The 18,202-nt window shown below is 47.5% G+C and overlaps 1 protein-coding gene across 1 annotated transcript in view; it reads left to right on the forward strand.

The window, feature by feature from the left end:
• The window catches only part of UBR4 (ubiquitin protein ligase E3 component n-recognin 4), a 95,904-nt gene that overhangs the window by 4,687 nt on the left and 73,015 nt on the right, over nucleotides 1–18,202 (forward strand). The window contains exons 2-33 of the mRNA XM_054294488.1: nucleotides 283–380; nucleotides 1,241–1,344; nucleotides 1,985–2,114; nucleotides 2,219–2,358; nucleotides 2,732–2,834; nucleotides 3,346–3,487; nucleotides 3,566–3,690; nucleotides 4,368–4,492; nucleotides 4,713–4,772; nucleotides 4,900–5,090; nucleotides 5,318–5,417; nucleotides 5,535–5,672; nucleotides 6,150–6,267; nucleotides 6,683–6,870; nucleotides 7,849–8,008; nucleotides 8,128–8,213; nucleotides 9,194–9,363; nucleotides 9,960–10,242; nucleotides 10,816–10,948; nucleotides 11,356–11,435; nucleotides 11,913–12,041; nucleotides 12,498–12,680; nucleotides 12,830–12,952; nucleotides 13,038–13,267; nucleotides 13,878–14,002; nucleotides 14,596–14,693; nucleotides 14,835–14,992; nucleotides 15,639–15,848; nucleotides 16,384–16,485; nucleotides 17,343–17,443; nucleotides 17,633–17,831; nucleotides 17,956–18,144. Coding sequence (XP_054150463.1) covers nucleotides 283–380; nucleotides 1,241–1,344; nucleotides 1,985–2,114; nucleotides 2,219–2,358; nucleotides 2,732–2,834; nucleotides 3,346–3,487; nucleotides 3,566–3,690; nucleotides 4,368–4,492; nucleotides 4,713–4,772; nucleotides 4,900–5,090; nucleotides 5,318–5,417; nucleotides 5,535–5,672; nucleotides 6,150–6,267; nucleotides 6,683–6,870; nucleotides 7,849–8,008; nucleotides 8,128–8,213; nucleotides 9,194–9,363; nucleotides 9,960–10,242; nucleotides 10,816–10,948; nucleotides 11,356–11,435; nucleotides 11,913–12,041; nucleotides 12,498–12,680; nucleotides 12,830–12,952; nucleotides 13,038–13,267; nucleotides 13,878–14,002; nucleotides 14,596–14,693; nucleotides 14,835–14,992; nucleotides 15,639–15,848; nucleotides 16,384–16,485; nucleotides 17,343–17,443; nucleotides 17,633–17,831; nucleotides 17,956–18,144 — 4,521 coding nt within the window. The remainder of the gene's footprint in view (nucleotides 1–282; nucleotides 381–1,240; nucleotides 1,345–1,984; nucleotides 2,115–2,218; nucleotides 2,359–2,731; nucleotides 2,835–3,345; nucleotides 3,488–3,565; nucleotides 3,691–4,367; nucleotides 4,493–4,712; nucleotides 4,773–4,899; nucleotides 5,091–5,317; nucleotides 5,418–5,534; nucleotides 5,673–6,149; nucleotides 6,268–6,682; nucleotides 6,871–7,848; nucleotides 8,009–8,127; nucleotides 8,214–9,193; nucleotides 9,364–9,959; nucleotides 10,243–10,815; nucleotides 10,949–11,355; nucleotides 11,436–11,912; nucleotides 12,042–12,497; nucleotides 12,681–12,829; nucleotides 12,953–13,037; nucleotides 13,268–13,877; nucleotides 14,003–14,595; nucleotides 14,694–14,834; nucleotides 14,993–15,638; nucleotides 15,849–16,383; nucleotides 16,486–17,342; nucleotides 17,444–17,632; nucleotides 17,832–17,955; nucleotides 18,145–18,202) is intronic.

Consider the following 18,202-nt stretch of genomic DNA (forward strand, 5'->3'; position numbering starts at 1 on the left):
AGGTTAATGAGCCTCTGGCAGGGAGTGTGGCTGGTGGAGCCTGACCTGTCGGTGCTGTGGAGGAGAAGCACTGGCAGCACAATATTTCCTTCCAGTTCCTGTGTGGGCAGGGGTGCAGATGCCATGGTGTGGCTGCTGATGGAGCACTCAGCCCTGGGGACATGAGATTGTGTTCCCAGAGCTGTCACCTTGCCCTGCCCCTGTCATGGGGCACATTGGGGTGCTGGGTGGTGCTGCTGCTGTGCTGGGTCTGGCTGACCTCTGTCCCCTTCTCCCTTGCAGTGAATCTGAGATCCTGCACCATGACAAGCAGTATGAGCCTTTCTACTCCTCCTTCGTTGCACTTTCCACACACTACATCACTACTGTGTGTGGCCTCAGTAAGTGTTCCTTTGCTTCTCTTGCTCCTGTGGAATGACTGGATGCAGTAAAAGTAAATCAGATCTGTTGATTTTTGTATTTGTTTTTTACCCTCTTGCTGAATCAGACTTTAGGGCCAACATTGCTGCCTTTTGTACCATGAAATGTCAGCTCTGATGGAGAGGGAAGCTTGTTGATGGGAGTGTTTGGCCACCAACTCCTGGACAGCTTTGCCTTTTTGGCTGCTTATTCATTGACCTGACTGAATTTTTGGCCAAGGGTTTGAATCAGTGTTCAGGCATTTTAGATTATCCTTCAGCAGTTAGAACACTGCCATGGTTATTTGCAATCCCTGGAAATGTCCAAGGCCGGGTTGGATGGGGCTTGGGGCAACCTGATCAAGTGGAAGGTGGCCCTGGCCATGGCAGGGGGTGGGACAGGCTGGGATTTAAGGTCCCTTCCAACCCAAACCATTCAGGGCTTCTGTAGTTACGTTACTGTGTTGGAGTTAATGATCAAAACATTGTGACTCCAAATATTTTCTGTTATTTTGGCTGACAATTTAGCAATTTCAACAAAAAAATGGGCTTTGTGAACTTGTTTCATGTTCTTCAGAGCTGTCAGCATTAAATAATGTTGCTGGGGAAACTGCTTTATCTGTCTGCATTCCCCTGTCTGGCAGAAGGAATTATCCTCGCTTTGCTGACATTTCTTGGGTTACATTGTAATGAGGCTGAGTTTGTATTGCATCTGTGTTAGGCAGGAGAGATTGAGTGTGTACCCACACTGCAGAGCATCCTGCTTTACTGACACCATTGGGAGCTTATTACACTGGGCTGTTTTACAACTTACTCTGACTACAAGGATGTGCTTTTTTCAGTACCCAGGAACCAGCTGCAGTCAGTGGCAGCTGCCTGTAAAGTCCTGATTGAATTCTCCCTGCTGCGGCTTGAGAACCCGGACGAAGCATGTGCTGTTTCACAGGTGAGACAAGGCTGGGCCTCCTGGGCAGCCTCAGTGGCAGATGGACTTTGGGCTCCAATTCTGAAATACCTGCTCTGATGTTGAATGCATAGAGCAAAATTAATGAAACTCTTAAAATATTTAAGGTGTACACTTTGGTAGACTCTGATTCCTGTCCCTTGGCATTCTATAGTCAGAATCAAAGCTCGCTCACAACTTGAAATAAAGGTGACCTGAAGCCTTGGTTAATTCAGTTTGTTTCCTGCACTCTGGTTTTGTGCAACAGCCTGGGTCACAGCTATCTGTAGAGTTTTTAAAGATGTTTTTTGCCTGCTTGTATTTCTGTCTTGTGGGAAAGCTTAAATATGTTTGAAAGAGGGAAGGCCAGTGAGGAGTGTTCCCATAATGTTGTGTGTCACAGCAGAGAGAGCTTTTCCAGGTGTTTTCCATGGGGAGCACAGCAGTGTCAGTGACCTGGATTACCTGCATTCAGGGATGTGTGTCCATCCTTGGGGGAGATCAGAGTGGCTCAGAGCTGTTGCAGTGGCCTCACCAGCTGAAGTTGCTTTACTTTTAATCCATCTGCTTAGAGTAAACAATATGGAGGAGGGATTGGAATTGGGAGAGTTTGAATGGTCTTTGATGTCTGTGTTTTCTGCAGAAACACCTCATTCTGCTGATCAAGGGGCTGTGCACGGGCTGCAGCCGCCTGGACCGCACAGAAATCATCACCTTCACAGCGATGATGAAATCAGCCAAGCTGCCTCAGACTGTCAAAACCCTCTCTGATGGTAGGGAGGGGCCTCAGCTGTGTGTGTTTCACTGCAGCACTGGAGTGGGGCACAGAAAATCTGAGGTTTGCTCTCTTAAATGGGGGTTGTTGTTTTCCCTGCAGTTGAGGACCAGAAGGAATTGGCCTCCCCGGTGAGCCCAGAGCTGAGACAGAAGGAAGTGCAGATGAACTTCCTCAACCAATTGACATCAGTCTTTAACCCCAGAGTCTCTTCATCACCATCAATCGCAACAGAGACACAGGTGAAAAACCTTCTAAAACAGAAACAGCCTGAGTTTCAACATTATTAACACAGTGCAGGGAAGGACAGAGGGCTCTAAGTGGTACTTTTTGATACAGGTGTAAAGAGAACCTTCCTTAAGTACATAAATCCTGCTTGCATGGGATAAATGGCAAACAGCCAAATACTGATTGTGCTGCATTGGCAATACTGGATTTGTTTCCTCATGGAATGCAGCATTCAGTGACATCCATGGCTGTTTGGAGTTGTGCTGCTGATACATCTTGTTTCTGTATCAGAGACTTAGAGAAATACTTAGAGAAATTAGGATTACTTAAAGAAATGCTGTGTATTTTTAGTGCTTCCATAATATATTTAGTATGTTCTTGCTTTAGGTGGAAGGAGAGAGCGAGGATCAATCTGCCACAGATCAAACCTCTGCAACAAAGACCAAGAGCATATTCATTGCTCAGAATGTGGCCAGCCTGCAAGAACTTGGTGAGAATCAGCTTTCTAGCTTGGGGCCAAAAATGTACTGGAAAAATGTCTCTCCAGTGTTACATCTCACAGCTCTGAGTGGGAATAAACTCTGACCTGAAGGGTTCCCTGAGTTGCCTGTTCAGTCACTAAGGGACGTTGTGGCTGGAAGGGAGTTTTTATTGCAGTGTATTTGTGTTGGGAGGGGTAAATTAGGTGGACAGTATGAAATACCTTGTGGGATGGATTGAGTAGATGTGGATTAGAATCCCAGGATTCTTAGTGTTGGAAGAGACCTTTGGGATCGTCAAGTCCCGCCAGCTGCACCTGGTGTGTCCTGTAACATGGACACAGAGCTTGGTGACCCCCGTTTACAAGTGTGGGCTACAAACTTCAGCAGCAGCTGTCGCAAAGCACTCTATCCTATTCCCTCACCTCCAATGGCATTTTCTCACCCCCAAGAGCAATTAAGTCAATGTCTGAGGGCCCTTAGGGCTGGCTGAAGCAGTGACACAGCCCCTGTGCTTGGCAGGTGGTTCTGAGAAGCTGCTGCGCGTGTGCCTGAACCTGCCCTACTTCCTGCGCTACATCAACCGCTTCCAGGACGCCGTGTCCGCCAACTCCTTCTTCATCATGCCGGCCACCGTGGCTGATGCCACGGCCGTGCGCAACGGGTCAGTGCCACCCTGTCCCCTCATGCCAGGGGGAGCTCACTGGGTCTGCCCAGGGCTCACCCTGTGTCCTGCCCGCAGGTTCCACTCGCTGGTCATTGATGTCACCATGGCTCTGGATACGCTGTCCCTGCCCGTGCTGGAGCCCCTGACGCCCACACGTCTTCAGGATGTGACTGTTCTTGCTCTTAGCTGTCTCTATGCAGGTGAGTGGATCTCCAGAAGTTTTTTGGAGCTTTTGTTGCATGTTCAAGGCTCAGCCCACAAGCAGCCTTTATTTCTCATGAGTTTGAAGCTCTGCAGCACAGTGTGGTGATCAGGTTAATAGTGAAGTTGTCACTGATGTGTTCTGCCCCTGTTCCTGTCAGTATCTAAGAAATGACTGAAAGAGTGACTGTTCCTGTCAGTATCTAAGAAAGACTGACTCAACATTTTCTTAACAGCCTGTAATTTCTGCTCTTTCTTATTATATTCAGAGCATAATACATTTTTACTTTAGGCTTCAGCTTAATTTGTCATAGCCCCAAATCAGCCTTGTTTCCCAGGAGTGGTTTAAGCACACCAGAATCCTGAGTGTTTAATTGGTACGGGGGAGACTTTAAGGAGCTGTGGCACTCGAGTCTAACAATTGTCTTAAAAATGATATTGAATTACATGGTAAAACATTACCTCCTTTAACTGCTCCCATGTGTTTCTGTAGGGGAAAACTTCACTCTTTTGAGGGTACTAAAGATTTTTTAATCTTTCGCTGTAATACTGAGCATTCCCTACTCCATCAAGTTGATAGACATGTTCAATACACATGTCTTAATGTGCTAAATAGGAACATTTTGTGCCAAGACTGGCTCTTCCTAAGAATGTCCCTGCACTTGTTTTCCCTGAGGTGTGAGTGTGGCCACCTGCATGGCCATCCTGCACGTGGGCAGCACCCAGCAGGTACGAACTGGGTCAACGAGCTCTAAAGAAGAAGATTATGAAAATGATGCTGCTACTATTGTACAGAAATGTGTAAGTGAACCACAGAGTGTTCATTGTTTTCCTCCTCAGCAAGCGAAGAGCACAGAATTTGTGTTTATTTGCATTGCAATACACAGCTATGATTTTGGGACGTAGCCATTGCTGGTAAAGGAGTTAAAGGGATAGAGGGTAAAATACAATTGCATTTGGAGTTTTTATTTTTGCTGCTGTCTGGTGGGGTGCCTTACTACGGTTTTGGCTTTATTTGCAGCTTGAAATCTATGAAATGATTGGACAAGCCATCAGCAATTCACGCCGTGCAGGGGGGGAGGTAAGATTTCCATCTCAGTACCCTTTTCACCCTTTTTGCACCGCTGCCCTTTGGCTTTTGGATTGACGGTGTTTTGTCTTTTTGGTGCTTTTTTCTTCCCACTTCCCCACGACTTTGGGCACGATAGCATTATCAGAACTTCCAGCTGCTCGGGGCTTGGTGTTTGCTGAACAGCCTCTTCCTCATCTTGAACCTCAGCCCCACGGCCTTGGCTGATAAGGGGAAGGAGAAGGATCCCTTGGCTGCTCTTCGAGTCAGAGACATCATTGCTCGCACTAAGGAGGGCGTGGGGTCTCCCAAGCTGGGACCTGGCAAAGGGTAAGAGACACCCCTGCAGGGGGCACTGGCCAGGGGTCTGACCAGCCCCAGCAAACAGCTGCTGCAGGGTCTTGTTGGTCTTGTGAAATTTTACCTCTGTTTGCAATTCAAGTGCCGTGTCTTGGAAAGAAGAGAAGTTCTTGTCTCCAGTTTAGCAAAACAGTCACTTTATTGAATATTTATTATTTTCCCCCTGAAATGACATTCTGTCCTCTCTGTCTCTGCAGGCATCAAGGGTTTGGGGTGCTGTCAGTGGTGCTGGCAAATCATGCCATCAAATTGCTGTCATCTCTTTTCCAAGATCTGCAGGTGGAGGCGTTGCACAAGGTATGCAGGTAGCACAGACATTGTCCTGAGGCGTTCTGCCTTCTCCTCTGATGCACACTTGGAATTCTCCTACCAATTTATTTTTCTGTCAATTCAATTTGAAATTCTATCCTCCAGGGCTGGGAGAGTGATGGCCCTCCAGCAGTGCTGGATATCATGGCTCAGAGCACGTCCATCCAGAGGATCCAGCGGCTCATAGACTCTGTGCCACTCACTAATCTGCTGCTGACTCTGCTCTCCACTTCCTACAGAAAGGTAGGAACTGGCACACAGCTAGAGAACTTCTGGAGCTGAGCCACTCCCGATGGTCAGCACTTAACAAATGGGCTGTGCTGAGAACATACAATTCTGCTTTCAAAAGTCATCAGCCAGGGCCTTTCTCTTTCCTCTTTTCAGAAATGTAAATTTGACAAACTTGTGCTAATGGAAATGCAGTTTTTTGTAAGTTCAGTGGTACTTGTGATTTTAGTGGGAAGATGAAAAGGCTGCATTGGTAACAGATGATTTTATATTGGAACTGTTACTTCAAGTGTTGCTTACAAGCTTGGCATAGATTGTTTATTTTCAACCATCCTGTGTATTTTTTAGTACAACTTAAACCTTGAAAAACTGTTAATAAACTAGTTGAGACAAATTGTTAGAAGACAATTAAAAGGCACGAGGAAGTTACTCTTATTTTCAAATTATTCTGTTTTATAATCCCAGACTTTTCCTGGTTGTGCTGTTCTTTAGGCCTGTGTCCTGCAGCGCCAGAGGAAGGGCTCCATGAGCAGCGATGCCAGTGCCTCCACTGACTCCAACACTTACTATGAGGATGATTTCAGCAGCACTGAGGAGGACAGCAGCCAAGGTAGGAGAGTTTGCAGCAGCTCAGGATTTTACACTGCTTTTCACAGTTAATGGAAACCTGGCTACTGTGCTGTTGCCTTCTCAGACTATGGCTTGTAACACTGAGAATACAGAGCAGTTTGTAAGGTCTGTGTGGCAGGAGTAGTGCTGACTGCTCTTGTGTGTAAACTGAAGCCTGAGTGGCTGGGATTGACAATATTTGCTTAAGAGGAGAGTGGTAATAATTTCATTGTGTAAATTCCTGCTGGACCTCTGTGAAAGGGCTTTGCCTTGTGATTTGGACAGAAGAAATGTAGCTAGCTGACACCTTTAGGCTGCTCAGTGAAATTCTGTTTTAGGCCTTTCTCAGGCTGAGTAGTTTTGTGAAATGTTTGTTTATAACAGTATGGGTTTGTTGTTCCTGCCCTGTGTGCTAGATGACGACAGTGAGCCAATCCTGGGGCAGTGGTTTGAAGAGACAATCTCTCCCAGCAAGGAGAAAGTGGCACCACCACCACCCCCTCCACCCCCTCCTTTGGAGAGCTCGCCGAGGGTGAAGAGCCCCAACAAGCAGAGTGCTGGGGAGAACGGGAACATCCTGGCCAGCCGCAAGGACCCCGAGCTGGTACGGCCACAGCCTGCCCTGGGGGCTGGGGGGCACTGCTGGGCTGGGCACCCTGCTCCTGCCAGGGACTGCCCCTGGCACCCTGCTCCTGCCAGGGACTGACTGCCCCTGGCACCCTGCTCCTGCCAGGCACTGCCTGCCCCTGGCACCCTGCTCCTGCCAGGGACTGCCCCTGGCACCCTGCTCCTGCCAGGCACTGCCCCTGGCACCCTGCTCCTGCCAGGGATTGCCCCTGGCACCCTGCTCCTGCCAGGGACTGCCCCTGGCACCCTGCTCCTGCCAGGCACTGCCCCTGGCACCCTGCTCCTGCCAGGCACTGCCTGCCCCTGGCACCCTGCTCCTGCCAGGGATTGCCCCTGGCACCCTGCTCCTGCCAGGGACTGACTGCCCCTGACACCCTGCTCCTGCCAGGCACTGCCCCTGGCACCCTGCTCCTGCCAGGGACTGACTGCCCCTGGCACCCTGCTCCTGCCAGGCACTGCCCCTGGCACCCTGCTCCTGCCAGGCACTGCTGGGCTGGAAACAGCAGGGGCTTCTGCACTGCTCAGGGGAATCAGGGAGCGTTGTGGCTATGGAGAAGGATCCCTCTCCCTCTCCCTCTCCTCTGGAGTGTCTCAGGAGTTTTGCTGCCAGGGAAGCAGAGGCTGGAGATTGTCTCTGTTTGGGTTACAGAGGGAGAGGGAAAATGGGGGCAGAGCTGCAAGTGAATAATTTGCTGATAGAATGCCTTTAGCTCCAACTCCATTGTGTAAAGACAAAAATAAGAACTGCAGTGGAGAAGTTGGAGGCCTCCAACCCTCTCAGAGAGTTCTGGAATCAGTCCTGGTGCAGACCACAGTGCAGGGAGCTGGCTTGCCACCTTTCCTCCACTGCAGGGGGGTGAGGTTTAAGGGACTTGATTTATTTTGCTGGTGGTTTAGTTTAATGTTGTCCCTCTGCTTTTGTTGTTTCTATAGTGTGTTTCTCTTTTCTTTTCAGTTTTTGAGCCTAGCTTCAAACATTTTGAACTTTATCACTTCTTCTATGCTGAACTCCAGGAATAACTTCATTCGCAACTACCTGAGCGTGTCCCTGTCGGAGCAGCACATGGCCACGCTGGCCAGCATCATCAAGGAGGTGGACAAGGATGGCCTGAAGGGTGAGTGAGCACACCTAGCTCTGCTATAGCCCACAGGTGTCTCTGTTTTTTAATTTCAAGTCAAAGTTTTAGGTACTGGAGAGCAAAGGTGGTAAGGGCTCTCGATCCCTGTGTTACAGGCACGTCAGATGAGGAGTTTGCTGCTGCTCTGTATCACTTCAACCATTCCTTGGTGACCTCAGATCTTCAGTCCCCTGCCCTGCAGGTGAGCTGGGATTGAATGCATAAATAAAATGAAGAAGTGTTGGTGTCTGTTTATGCCTCTATATGGGTTCTCCACACCCTGAGTAGTGTGTTGGTTGTTCCATTTGGCCTTGAGTATATTCTGCAAAAGCAGGCTGGAATATCTTGAGTCCCATGATTTGAATGACCTTTGCAGTCATCCAGCACAAAACATCCTGCACAGTGTAAACTTAACATTTAGAATTCAGACTAATCCACTGGACTTTGAAGGTGATGAGAGCTGAGAAGGAAATGAGTTTATGTATTTTGATTGGAGAGTTGCCTCTATCCATGAGTTTATCAAGAGACATTCCTACAGATTTGCTCTGATGTCAGGACTCATGCCAAAAGGCCTTGGATTTTCTCAGGAGAGAATCAACTTAATCCTTTTGCTTTCATGTCCTAACTTTGTAGCCTCTAGGTTTCTTTGCTGGGTCATAGGCTGACCTGAGTTAACCCTGTCATGGAGGTTATGAATCTGCTTCACCCATCACTGAATTCAACTCCTATACTTTGTGGGCTGTTTTCTACTATATTAAAAACCACTCTGTTGTTTGTTAATTTTTAAAAGCAGTTGGACTTTTCATCCATGAGTCTTTTTATTACATTTGAAAAGAAGCAAATGTTGCTGTGATCAGCCAAAGGGCTGTTCTTGCAGATTCACAGGTTCTGAACACATTAGCATAGTCCCTCCTGCTCTGATATTGCAGTGAATGAGAAAAACTCATTAATGCCATTTTTTCTGCCTTGGTGTTGAGACTTTGTTGTGTTTAGGTGGTGAAGTGACAGCTTTGGGTGTCTCTCAGTAGCTCTGCCCTGTGTCTGAGACAGGAGAGGCATTGCTGTGTGAGCAGAGCTGAGAGCCCTGCTGGTTACTGTCAGCTGTATGCTCAGATCATACTTGTAATTAATTAAAGCATCAGACAAGACTTGGCCCTTTCCAACAAGCCTGTTTTGTTCCAGAACACCCTTCTCCAGCAGCTGGGAGTTGCTCCTTTTTCTGAAGGTCCATGGCCTCTCTACATCCACCCTCAAAGTCTGTCTGTGCTGTCCCGACTGCTCCTGATCTGGCAGCATAAAGCCACTGCCCAGGGAGATCCTGATGTTCCAGAGTGCCTTAAAGTCTGGGAAAGGTGAGATCATTTCATGTTAAGCTGGAAATCACTCATCTCTTACCTCTCATTTCCTGTCAAGTGAGAATTCTCTGGCCCCAGCATTCCAAGTGAGTGTGTTCACTGATCTGGGATCCCTGGGGGGAGCAGAGGGTCAGTCTGCTATGCTGGGAATCCTTCACTCAGAGCCCAGGAAATGATTCCTGCACTCAGGAGTTAGAGGGGAGGAGGCTGAATTGCAGCAAGGCTGGCTGTAAAAAGGGAAGGAGGATCTCTTATTTTTCAGCAGGTTTCTGATAGGTCCTGTTAGGATGGTGCTAAGATTGTTCCCCTCTGCCATTACCTGGCTTTCACTGATAGGGTTTAGGTGGTTTAAAGCTCTAATGAACAGGTTTGAATCACCACTTCTCCATTTGAATGATTGTTCCTGTTTTCCACTAAATATATTTGCCACTGATTTAATTTCTGTAGGTTTTACTGCTCATACAGTCTCATTCCAATACATAATTTGTGAAATTGCCAGTATTAGAACAGTAAGCAGACAAACAAAATTATTTCTAGTTAAAGAGATTTTAAAGAGGGATCTAAACTTGGCAAACTTCCTCTCCTGTTGCCAGGTTTGTGGGCACCCTGAAGCAGAACGCCTTGCAGGGCACTCTCCCCAGTGACACAGAGGATCTGAATGTGGAGCATCTCCAGCTGCTGCTGCTCATTTTCCACAATTTCTCCGAGAGGGGCCGCAGATCCATCATGATGCTCTGTATCCAGACCATCGTGGAGCTGACAGCAAACATGGAGACCCAGCAGTGCTCTGTGCCCCTCATCGTGGCACGGCTGCTGCTGGTGTTTGACTACCTGCTGCACCAGTACTCCAAGGCCCCTGTGTACCTGTTTGAGCAGGTAAGGCTTTGACAGTGGGATATTGAACTGGTCACCCAGCAGGAATCTGTGATGGGCACTCATTTGGTGTGTTCCTTCCATGACCCTTGTGGGTAAATCAGTTTTGATTTACCTCAGAGTTCCAAGGAATGATTAATTAAGTTCCTAGCAGCAGGTTCAGTTGAAGTGTAAATTCCTGGTGTGACTGGTGTCTTAATGCATCCTAGCAAGGACAAGATGATTGTCCCACCATATCTTTAATATTTGGCTGTTTATTTCTTGAATACCTTTTGTACTTCCTTTGATTTAATGTTTGACCATGGAGGTTTTTGGGACTGTCCTCATTAATGGGACAATATGGTGCTTTGTGCCTGGCTTTTCCAACTGTGGGAAGCTTGGCCATGGATTTAAACTGCTCAGTCCAGAATAAAAACCATCAGGGAGGGTCCAGGGCTTCCCCCAGAAGTGGGGAATACTGTGTTTTGAGTAGGACTGTTTCTATTTTGTGTTTCTTTCCCTGTGGGTGGTATTTTCCCCCCACTCCTCAGTGACAAGGATGCCATGGGTGGATTTTTGTTTGTTTTTTTAATTCAGGTACAATATAATTTGCTGACTCCACCCATTGGCTGGGTGAGTGGATCCCAGGACAGCAGCAGACGAACATCTGTCCCACTTTATCATGGCTTTAAAGAAGTGGAAGAAAACTGGACCAAACACTGTTCATCAGGTAAGAAAGAAAATGTAAGGAATTTTTTATTGCAAGATTTGCTTTTATAAATAAATGAGAGCCTTTTCTGTGCTTTGGTTTGGGCATCTTTTCCTGCTTTTAATGGCCATAGTTAAAATAGGTAAAAATGCATCTAATAATGCAAGAATTATTTTATTAAACAAAATTCAAAGTTTAGGAGTATGCAACAAGTAATTAAAAATAATTGTGTGTTCATTTTGCCAGGATTGTAGGAGTAGGAAAGCTTTGGCTGCCTGTCCCACAGCTTAGAGCACCTGTAATGGGTCATGGAGCTGGCTTGGGATCTGCTAGGGGTCATACAGTGCACGAGGTTGTGGGGATGGAGGAGAGGATGTAACACAGTTTAAACTGCCACTTGAAGGTTAATTTTTGTTCTCACATTGCAGACTCTGCTCCACAGCCCAGGTTCTACTGCATCCTGTCTCCAGAAGCTTCTGAGGATGATCTGAACCGTCTGGACGGCACGGTATGGCACTGCTGGTAGAGACTTTCTACAGGGCCATGGGGGTTTGCCAAGTGCCAGGGAAAGCAGACAAGAAGGGAAGACTTGGTTAAAAAGAGGGACCAGGAATCTTTCACTGAATGGGTAAAAGAAAAGTGGCCACATAAGATAACATGGGATTCCTTCTTACCCCTAGTTGGATGTCAGAGCAGTCACTGTGCAAAATCTGTGAAGATCTGTTGTAGTACTTGCAGGAATGCTTGGGATTCAGACAAAGGCACATTTAGAGTTGTTTTCTCATCACTTTGCTCTAGCTTCTCCCTGGGTTTTGTTGCCATCAGGGTTCTGGGCTCTCCTGCCTGCTCCTTATCCCCAGTCCATTGATCCTCAGTCCCAACAGAACCTCTCTCTGAACTTTATTTTGCAAGGTTTTGGGCTGTGGGTATTCTGAATGCTTAAAGAGCTTTGCAAAGCAGGGTCCTGGTTTCTCATCTCCTGCAGGTGTGTGAGGTCCTTTTCTCCAGGGCTACAAAGTACGACGAGCTCTACGCAGCCCTCACCTCATTACTGGCTGCTGGCTCCCAGTTTGATACACTCAGGAGGAGGGAGAACAAAAATGTCACTGCACTGGTAAGACTGTCTGGCTGCCTGTGTGGAAGAATAACAAGTTTTTAAACTTTGTATTTTCAAGCAAAGTATTTAACCAAAGTATTTTGGACTGTGCTTGGAGTAATGAGGAATTTAAAAATCTCATAGCTGACCATAGTGTTTGTGGTGCCTGCACATCTCTTGAGCTTTTAATTCATAATGTGCTTCAGACTTGCTTTAAGTCCATGGTAATTCCAAGAGGTGTGGCTCGAACACTATTAAACAGGAGAAAATTGTATCATTTTTCCTTTTTCTTTTCTCACTCCTGTGTTGCATATTTTATTGTTTAACATGACAGAAACTCAGTCCAGAATGTGTTCATGTGATTTGGCACATCTGCAGGAGTGTGGAGCCCCTGAGGAGATATTTCAGTAGCTGTAATGATGCAGACTGCAATCTTTCTGTACTAATTTTTCCACCTGTTCTTGCTCTGTTTAGGAAGCCTGTGCTCTTCAGTACTACTTCCTGATCCTGTGGCGTATCCTGGGGATTTTGCCTCCCTCCAGAAACTACATGCACCATTTGGCCATGAACACCCCTGAGATGAGTGACTGTGACCTCCTGCACACCCTGCGCTGGTCCTCCCGCCTGCAGATCCCCTCCTATGTCGTGTGGATCAAGGTACAGCCTCAGCTCTGGGGGTGGTGACAGTGACAGTGACACTGACTGCACGTGGGATTTGTTTTGGGGGCACTTGTTCCTGTCTTTTCTAAGCTGTTAGTTCCAGAGCACTGTTCAGGTGTGATGGATCTGGATTTTGGCATTTGTAGGATCACCTTATCAAGCAGGGCATGAAGGCTGAGCATGCTACTCCTCTCATTGAGCTGACCTCCAGCAAGTGCATCTCAGTGAAGTACGATGTGGAAATAGCAGAGGAATACTTTGCTCGACAGGTGAGGTGTGGGAGTGCAGCTGGACCTGCAAACTTCTGTTTCTGTGGGATGATTGCACTTACTGCTCCATCTTCTGTGTTTGCAGATCTCTTCTTTCTGTGCTGTCGACTGCACAACCATTCTCCAGCTGCACGAAGTCCCCAGTTTACAATCCATTTACACCCTTGATGCTGCCATCTCCAAGATCCAGGTTTCTCTAGATGAGCACTTTTCCAAGTCAGCTGCAGAAACTGATCCCCAGAAGTCCTCAGAGATAACCAAGAACCTCCTCCCTGCTACCCTGCAGCTCATTGACACTTATGCTACTTTTACCAGGTACAGTCCTTGGGATTTCCAGCAGCAACACAATTTCCTGCTGTGCTTTGTGTGCATTTTGTGTGTTGTTTTCTTAGAAGTGCCTGGGAGTTTTATGGTGTGAATTAATTACTTTGTGTCCTCTAGAGGGTCCATTGCTTTAAAAGAAGAATAGCAAGTAGCTTCTCAAGCCATGCATGGGACTTTGTTATTTCTGAGCAGCCTCCTTGTCTGATCTTCCAAAGCTTCCTTGCAAGTTTGCAAAACCAGCTTTTCCTCCAAAGATAAAACCACCCTCAAGGATAGTGCTACTTAGGGTTATTTCTCTGAGGGCTGTCAGACCATCAAGAAAGAGAAGGGGGAGTTAATTCTTACATTAAAAAATCTAAATTCTTCCAAACTCTCGTTAGAACCTGTGTAGAAGAAAGCAAAAGTAAATCAGCTTTTTCTTTTTGGGCACTTCTCCTGCTAAGTAGCTTAGAGGGGATAAAAGCCCACAAGTCCCTTAGTGGTGTGAGATGAAGTGTGGGGCAGAACTTCAGAAATTTGTGTTTTATCTGTCACTCCAGTGACACACTGAGCTGTGAGCTGCAGAGCTGAGGTGAATCCCCTCTCTCCCTCCCTCCTGCAGGTCGTACCTGCTGCGGAGCCTCTCGGAGGAGGCGAGCTCGGACAGCAGAGGCTGCGAGGAGAAGCTGCGGGGCTACGCCGCCGTGCTGGCCATCGGCTCCGGCCGCTGCAAGGCCAACACTCTGGGTGAGGGCAGGGCACTGCTGGCCTCAGGGTGCATCTTCCCACAATGCTTCCATCACTCCACAACCTCCCCCAAACAGACATAGAATTAATCCCAGAACTACCCCCCCCCCCCCCCCCCGCCCCAAAAACCAAACAAAAATACAAACCATGATGATAAATCATCGACCAGCCACCCACCAAATTTAACGTTTTGTTGCTTATAGAAAGCGTGACACTGAAGATGTCAAGATGGCTGCCACATGCACCCAAGGACAAAAGGCTTAGTCCTAATCTTACTGTTAGTTTTTGCTAGGTATATACAAAGCACACTGCAAAGTCTCTTCAGTACCCTACCAGCTGAAACAGTTGGGCAAACCTTGAAAGGATCATGATCTTGTGAGCTCCTCTGGATCAGTGAAATGTTTTTGTAACCATATTGGAGCTTGTGGCATGGAATAAGGGGAACTAGGAAATGTTGGCATTAGGATTTATGCCATGTTTTCTGCAGTTTTAATTAAGTGAATGAAGCTGGGATGCTCTTAAACACTTAGGGATGATTTTTACTTGTAGACATTTGAATTTATTCAGTGCCTGATTGTTCTGTGTAACTGCAGGTCCAACCCTTGTCCAGAACTTGCCATCAGCTGTGCAGACCCTGTGTGAGTCCTGGAACAACATCCACACCAACGAGTTCCCCAACATCGGTTCGTGGGTGAGTCCATGCTCAGGGCCTGCTGTGGTGTGAGTGCAGCTGCAGGCACTGCTGGGATTGGGGGCAGTGTGTGCCTCTGTCCCAGCTCCAGGCTCTGATATGTGTGTGTGTGTGTGTGTGTGTGTGTGTGTCCCTCCCCAGCGCAACGCCTTTGCCAACGACACCATCCCTGCAGAGAGCTACATCAGCGCCGTGCAGGCTGCTCACCTGGGCACCCTCTGCAGCCAGAGCCTGCCCCTGGCAGCCTCCCTCAAGCACACCCTGCTGTCCCTGGTCAGGCTCACCGGGGATCTCATCATGTAAGTCAGGCCTTGTGTTACCCTGGGTGTTCCTCACTCTGCTGGCTGCTTTGCTCTGTGTCTGTGCAACACTTACTGACCTGCTGCTGGTTCTGACCTAAACCTTCCAGTTCACAGCTCCAAATACCAAATGAATGACAGTCAGTCTTTTTGTCTTCTGTGGTATCTCCAAAAGTAAAGCTCTCTGAGGGAAACCTTTTTGTCAGATATGGACTTGAAGAAAAGGGGATATAAACAGACACGATAGGAATCTAACTAATTCATTTGTGTTTTGTTATCATTCACTTGTGTGAAGTTTTTCATGTTCAAGGGAAAGTGGAATGCCATTTTTTTCAGGGACTTAGTCTAAAGTACTCTGAAACCAAAAAGTAGTTGTTGACACTGCAGACAAGCCCCCAGGATATATGATAGTGGGACTGTCTAGGCAGATGCTGTGACTGTATATATGCAAAAGTAACATGTAAAATTTTCCAAAGGGTGACTTTTTTTCTGAGGGCGAAAATGGCTGGGCCAGTGTTTTTATCCCACCTTTCATCACCAGCTTCCATCCAGAGTTGTGCCTCACCTAATGTGAATTCTGGTTTCCAGCAGGGATGATCTATGCTACATCATGCAGAGAATTAACTTGTGTCCTTTTCTTTTCAAGCTGGTCAGATGATCCCAACCCACCCCAGGTGATCCATTCCCTGCTGCCCCTCCTTCTGGAGAGCAGCACAGAGAGTGTGGCAGAAATCAGCAGCAACTCCCTGGAAAGGATCCTGGGCCCAGCAGACTCTGATGAGTTCCTGGCACGTGTTTATGAGAAGTTGATCACGGGGTGCTATAACATACTGGCCCATCACTCTGACCCAAACAGGTAACAAAGCTGTGTGCAAAGATTGGCTACAGCAGGGATGCTTCTGGAACAGAAAAAATCAGCTGATTTTTATCTGTTGAAAGCTTCTGTACTTGGATACTATAAATATGAGATATTTATTTCACGTTACCAAAATTGTGGTGTGGGGGTGAAAGCAAGATAGAATGGGGAGGAGTAACAGTAGAAGAGACTTAAAGTGTAAAAGGAGCAGCTCTTTATAGGAATTTGTGTGAGAGGTGTCTGAAAGGTCTGGGTTATTTTAGGTTTCTGGCTGGGACTTGCCTTACAGCATCATGTGTCCCTCTGTTCTAACTTGGTGGATTTGTTGGTGTTTATGTAAAGTTGTTCATCAAATGTTTTTCTCCTGTCTGTTGGAAGAAGAGCTGCTTTCAATTAGGAAAAATTACTGGAATTGTAATGGCAAATGGATCACTTCTGGCCTCTCAGAACTGTTGCGATTGTTGAAATTGTTTTTAAATGTTCTTATTTCATCCTCATGTATTTGATCCTTGTCTATTCCTCTTTTAATCCTCAGTGGCCTGGATGAGTCCATCTTGGAGGAATGTTTGCAGCACCTGGAGAAACAGCTGGAGAGCAGCCAGGCCAGAAAAGCCATGGAGGAATTCTTTTCAGAAAGGTGAAGTCACCATGGAAGTTGTATTCCAAGGACTTTATTTCTCATCCTTGTTCTGTTAGCTTGTCAGTGTAGACACCAAGGTGATGTTAATGCCATTGTGCAGGAAAATACAGACTCTGTAGAGCCAGGATATCCTTCAGGCAGTTCAGGAGAGTGGGAAGAGACTCTGAGGGGGTGAGGACTTGGATCTTTGTCCAAATCAAATACTCAGTGAGACCTCACGTTAGTGATCAGTGGGGAATCTTGCAGGATGGTTGTTCTGTCAGAGCAGGTTTCTGAGAGATGCTGCTCCAAGCTGCAAAATCCCAAATTCTCTCAGTGCTTCTGTGGGGACACAGGTTGATAATTTTAAGAGTGGGGAGGAGGGGTCAGAACCATAAAGATAAATTGTGCTGGCAGCAGCCTAGAACAGCTAGAAGAACTGTGATAGAAACAGCCTAGCACAACCACAGAGTTCTGAATGTGAGGTGAACAAGAGGAAAGGCTTTCTCCATCAGAAAGGTGACCATTGCGTGGTTTTTCTCTCTACCTGTTGAACAGTTCAGAATGAAAGCAGCCTGGTGGCTGTACATTGTTAGTATGGAAGGGAAAGATAAGCAAGAAGGTCTTTTGAAGCCAGTTCTTTTGTGACTGGATATGTAGAGAACACTGAGATGCTACTGAGGAGCCCATTTATGAGTTTTGATCTGGGCTGGGTTTGCTGTTTGCCTGAAAGCAGTTTCTGTGGTTTGGCTGCTGAGCAGTGCTAACACAAACTCCTGCCAGCCTGAAACGTGAGGGTGGAGAGAAGTGGAGCCAGTGGGAAAGGGGAATGGGCTGCTCTTTACAAAGCTGATTTAATCCTCCCCTCTGTACAGTGGAGAGCTGGTGCAGATCATGATGGCGACGGCCAACGAGAACCTCTCGGCCAAGTTCTGTAACAGGGTGCTGAAATTCTTCACCAAGCTCTTCCAGCTGAGTAAGTGCCAGTGGGATCCCCTCCCTCCTGCCTTTCCACTTCACACTGTTCTTATGTTGCCTGAGATTGGAAGCTGCTTGGAAGAAAATCTGTGGGAGGGAGTGGGATCACAGCTTCATGCTTTCAAGGAAAGCCATTTCCACACGTGTTCCTTGGAGCATCTGTCAGTGACAGTCCCTTTCCCCCCAGCTGAGAAGAGCCCCAACCCCAGCCTGCTGCGCCTCTGCGGCTCCCTGGCCCAGCTGGCCTGTGTGGAGCCCGTCAGGCTGCAGGCCTGGCTGACCAGGATGACCATGTCCCCACCCAAGGACTCGGACCAGCTGGACGTGGTGCAGGAGAACAGGCAGCTGCTGCAGCTCCTCACCACGTACATTGTGCGGGAGAACAGGTAAAGCACAGCCCTGGTCCTGTCCTGTGTGTGCTCTGCGTTCCTCTTGCTCTCCAGAACAATCTGGTGTGAGTTGTGCTGGTTCTTAGTGGTACCTGTGTGAAACTCTCCTGTTTTTGCTCAGCCAAGTGGGGGAAGGCGTGTGCACTGTTCTGCTCAGCACTCTGATTCCAATGGCAACGGAGATGTTGGCCAATGGGGACGGCACGGGCTTTCCTGAGCTGATGGTCGTCATGGCAACTTTGGCCAGTGCAGGACAAGGGGCAGGACACCTCCAGCTTCATGGTGCTGCTGTGGACTGGCTGGGCAGATGGTAAGGGTGAGCTCTGTACTGCTGAGGCTTCATTTGTGGGAGTTTTTTAACATTGTGG

The sequence above is a fragment of the Melozone crissalis genome, unplaced genomic scaffold, assembly GCF_028551555.1.
Source record: "Melozone crissalis strain CALT ecotype California unplaced genomic scaffold, PUWL_Pcris_2 ptg000251l_1, whole genome shotgun sequence".
In the NCBI taxonomy this organism is placed as follows: domain Eukaryota; kingdom Metazoa; phylum Chordata; class Aves; order Passeriformes; family Passerellidae; genus Melozone; species Melozone crissalis.